Genomic DNA, 4,944 nt, shown 5'->3' with positions numbered 1-4,944 from the left:
ATTCAGTAATTTCTCTTTTTTTTTTTTATTATTTACCATGATTATTTGTTTTATCAGAAGGATTTGATAAGTTCTTTGAATTGTTCTTGTGCTATTTGTTTGTGGGGTATTTTATTAATTTTCAGTAGTAAATAGTTTCGCGTCATGTCTCTTCTGGTAGTAGTATTAGTATATATTTTTCTTTTCTACTTGTTGTATCGTATACCTCTGTTTTCTTACTTGCTACTGTTGTTAATATCCTCGTGTTTTTGCTTTCCTTGCCGAGGATTTGTGGGAAACAAATTTTCTACTTGCCAAGGTAGGGGTTACGTATGTTGTTGTTGAAGAAGAAGCATGTATAAAGAGAGATGTTTTGCTTTGTCTCATAAGTATTTAGTTAGCTTGCAGTATTTTCATGAATGGATAATGATTTGTGAGTGGCTGTTTATGAGTGTTTTGCTTTGTCCTTTGAAATCTCATGGACACTAGTTTGATTCATGTACAGTCTCCATACATAGAGATGATGAAGAACAACTTCTTCTTTTTTCGATCATCAACTAATGATGCAAACAAGGCCCCTTCACTACCATTAAAGTCCAAGGAAGTTTCTTCTTGGAAGAGTGTTTCATTGTCATCTGGATCCTTCTATGACAGTGGGTCAGGAAAAAAGAATTTCACGGATCTGAGAAAATGTCTTCATGGTCACAGTAAGAAAGTTCATCCTAAGAAATCTGGTCGTGATTCAAGCCGGTATGCATATCATTTTGTTGTAGCTTCCTTTTTCACACTTAAACTGATGTTTTAATTTGCCTTTGCTTGTTCAAAGTAATGACAAATGTTTCTTCACGGCAGAGACCTTAGCGTTCCAGTGTTGATTCGGACTATTAGAAGATTGAAAAAGGAGAAGGTACAAATGGCTTCTGAAGTTTCAAGCATGCTACGGAATCAAGTTGCTGAAAGGGCTTCTGCTAAGGAAGAAGCCAGCATATTACAGGCAGAACTAGATTCACGGACACGAAGATTGGAGACAGAAAAGAATGAGTTACAATCAGTACTGGAAAAGGAGTTGGATAGAAGATCCAGTGATTGGTCTCTAAAACTTCAGAAATACCAAATTGAACAACATAGACTCCGTGAAAGGGTGAGGGAGCTTGCAGAGCAGAATGTCTCTCTACAAAGGGAAGTCTCTTCATTTAATGAGAAGAAAGTAGATAATAGAATAAAGATGTCATTTTCGGAGAAACACCTTGAAGATTTGTCTTAAGAGAATAGAGCAAGTGTCACAGGAGAATCAAAATCTAAGACAACAGCTCACTCAGTTACAAGCGGAATATCGAGTAGCTCAAGACAATAGAGATTATGTCCGAGAAAACTACCAGGAAAAGGTTAAAGAGCTTAAATCGGAGACTTTGCTGACAACTGTGCTAAGGGAGAAGCTCTATTCTGAGGAGATGGACATAAAGAAACTTCAAGCTGATCTAGCCGCAACAGTTAGAGGTAACGACATTCTTAAATGTGAAGTACAAAATGCGCTGGACGCTCTTTCTTATGCCACACCCAAGTTGAAATATCTCAACCTTCAGGTAAGCAGGTAATGTTAAGATCTCGTTGCAACGGAATAGTTTTTATTTTTCAACTTTGGATACCTCGTCTTCATATATGATAGCCTGTTCTCATGTTACTCTCTCTATATTATCTTTATACTTCTGTTTGATTTTAGGTTCATCTTTGTTCCATCTGAAGTTCACAGTTTTCTTTATGAACTTGTATACATGAGTTGCTGGCATATGGTAGTCTTCTGTGAAATGTCTGATCGCCTTGATGTGTAATCACTTAAACCAACCAAGAACATGATAAACTTTGTGATATCCTCAAACCCATTGATCTGATTGTGCTCTGATGTGGTAAAGTTACCCGAAGGGGTTTCGGTAAGTTTGCTCGTTCATCTGACTTAATTCTTGGACAAGCTCACGAGTTGTCTACTGTGAATTTTAATAGTTAAAAAAGATTCATGATTTGGTTGAAATTCTAGGCTATGAGTTTGTTTTGAATTTCTGATGAAATGTTATTGGTGATCTTTGTGCCTTTCTTGTTTTTCATGGTTTACGGTTGATTCTGGCAGGTGCTAAAAAAGGACGAAAATATCAACTAGCTCACTAATGATTTGCAAGAATGCATGAAGGAACTTGGCGTTGTGAAGGCGATACTACCAAAAGTGTTTCAGGAGAGGGATTTCATGTGGGAGAAAGTTAAGAGCTACTGTGAGATGAACATGCTGTTGAATTATGAGATCAACATGTTGAAAAGGAAGGTAGATAACTCGACGAAGACTTTCTTATGAAAGAGGGTCAAATCACAATCTTGAAAGACTCAGATAGGCAAACCTTTCGACCTTCTTGCAAGTCCTGATTCTCTATTGGAGTGATGGATACTAAATGAACAAACTACAATTCACATTTTGTTCATTGACTATAGTGTTCATACTTCTCGTATACTAACTGGTTTTACTCTTATTCTTTCCCCCCTTTGATACTTGTTAAATAGAAAGTTTGCTTCTTTCTTTTGCAACCTTTTTGAATCTCCAATTGTAAACATTTCTTTTGCTTGCTGGTGATCAAGACAATGAACTTCTTTTGCTTCATTTGGTTTTGTAAGTATTGGCTGTTTTTTGTCTTATGAAGTATTTAGTGAGGATTGGTGCTACCATTTTCTTCTCGTCTATGAGTTAGAGGTATGGTTTGCATATATTCTACCCGAATATACATCGGGTATGTTGTTGCTGTTGTATGGAGATTGTGTGTATAATAACAATTGTATATTTGATGTTGGGTCATCCACACTTTCATTCCTTGCAGGGGAAAGCTCATTAAGTTTACTGAGTTTTAAACTTAATTTGACTTGCTATGAGGGAGTTCCACCCTGCCCTCTGATCATTCTTTCAGATACCCTCTTTCATTTGCCTCCACCATGTTTTAAATTTTCCTTCCAGTACCTGAAGCTTCACCTGCCACATTAAATGTTGTTTGGACATTTTTAAACTATGCACTGTGTTCAATTTCAAAAAACAAAAAAAACTATGCACTACATTATAGAACATTTTGATAATTTTTTGGTATGTCAGTATGTTCTTTATGTTTATGCTTACATCAAGCAGACATAGTTATTATGAAGGTGGAATTGGTTTCTGTACCATTTTCCTTTTGCGTGTAACTTCTGAAGTTATTTGGGATCCATTATTTATGTCAATGAGAGTCTTTGATGTCTTTCCTGATAATGTTTATGCTTACATCAAGCAGACATAGTTATTATGAAGGTAGAATTGGTTTCTGTACCATTTTCCTTTCGTGTGTAACTTCTGAAGTTATTTGGGATCCATCATTTATATGTCAATGAGAGTTTTTGATGTCTTTCCTGATATTAAACTTGTTATTTTTTCTTTAACATGTCTAATCTCATGTATACCTGGCTTTCTGATCTTTAATGATGCAAACAATTTCCCTTCAAGAACTTGCACTTACCTAATTCCTTGTAAGACAGTCTTAGAATCTTCTATGCTGAAAGATGCCTATTGGTGGTCAGTTTTTTCGCCAGGATGTTGCATTGGAAGGTACAAGCATACATGATATTGGTAAAACCAGCAAGCACCATATTTTTTTGAAAATGATAGCATATATACTATGTGGGCAGTATTTTCCTTACAAAAATGAGCCTCTCTGTGCTTTACAAGGCCTCCAAAGTTGCAAAATGGATTCAGCACCCTCTACAAGAAACTCTTAACATCAAAATAATAAGTTGTCTGATCTTATCTGCAACAAGAATGACGAGCACTGTGTTCAGTTTAGAGCCTGTCCCTAAGCTCGTCTAGACTTATCCTTATCTTCTTGCTTGTTATCTTTGTTCTTGCTAGAACCTGCATTTGAGAAGCTTGTGTTGTTGTCTCAAGTTAATGTTTAAGTTTTCTTTCCTTACTGCAGTGCATCAAAATTCAACTTGTGGTGCTGCTGAATATGTTGGAACTGCTGCAAAACCTAATGGCATAATGCATGAACCTGTACGTGCTGATAGACCCAATGCATTCAGTAACAACAGCTCATCTGTTCTCTCTTGCATACAAACAGCAGTTGATATTCCTTCTCAAACAGCAGGTCCATCCACGTTTGAGCTCCCGAACCACGCTCTTGTTGGGCCTGGGCGTGAAGGTGGTGTTAGAGTGGGTGAAAGTCCCACATTGTTGGGGAGTGAACTGTCGGTCTTCTTATATGGACTTGAGCAATCCTCCCCTCATGTGCTAGATTTTGGGGTTGAGTTAGGCCCAAGATCCTTTCTTTACACAATCAACCATCTTTTCTTACATTGGAAACGGACAGAGCAGCTGTAGAAAATGTTTTCAACCTGAAGGGGATCAGGTGGCTAGAACCTGGGAGCATTAAAAAATACTAAGCAGCTGGAACGGGGATGTAAATGTAATAAAGGAGGAGAGATGGAAAATTGTTCAACATGTATATGGTGGACAGTTTGGACAGAAAGAAACAAGGGTTGTTTTGAGGATGTCCAGAAGATCAACATGAATAGTTTAGCACTTCTTTATTTTTGGTGTAAACACGATGATTAGCTCTAACAGAATACATCATTGATGTGCTAGACTGTTTATAGGCAATAGAAAGACAGAGTAAGATGTAATACTTTTTGAAGGGGGACATCATTCTTGTTGGCTAGGGATTTGAACAAAGATGGGAAGAGCTCTATATAATGGACAGGGATGACTAATATGACAACTCTTTTTTTGGATGGAACATAATTTTTGTTATAAGATATGGAAGATATGAAGATAGGCCAAAATGTTTTCAACTAACAGACTTTGAAAATTAAGAGCCAAAGAACGCTAAACAATGGGTGTAACTCAAATCTATTTGAATAAAAGGAATACTAACTCTGAGAGAACAAAACACACTCTCCAGTAGTCCA

The 4,944-nt window shown here is 36.9% G+C and overlaps 1 protein-coding gene across 1 annotated transcript; it reads left to right on the top strand.

Moving 5' to 3' along the window:
• Positions 1-2,314: 2,314 nt before the first annotated feature.
• LOC124891309 lies at positions 2,315-4,357 on the top strand. The gene is made up of 2 exons (XM_047403081.1): positions 2,315-2,629; positions 3,954-4,357. The coding sequence occupies exons 1-2, from the start codon at positions 2,602-2,604 to the stop codon at positions 4,355-4,357; spliced, it is 432 nt and encodes a 143-aa protein (XP_047259037.1). The 5' UTR covers positions 2,315-2,601.
• Positions 4,358-4,944: the final 587 nt, after the last annotated feature.

The sequence above is a fragment of the Capsicum annuum genome, unplaced genomic scaffold, assembly GCF_002878395.1.
Source record: "Capsicum annuum cultivar UCD-10X-F1 unplaced genomic scaffold, UCD10Xv1.1 ctg3390, whole genome shotgun sequence".
In the NCBI taxonomy this organism is placed as follows: Eukaryota; Viridiplantae; Streptophyta; class Magnoliopsida; order Solanales; family Solanaceae; genus Capsicum; species Capsicum annuum.
Note: the sequence above shows the minus strand (reverse complement) of the source record. Positions and strands in the feature narration are given on the sequence as shown.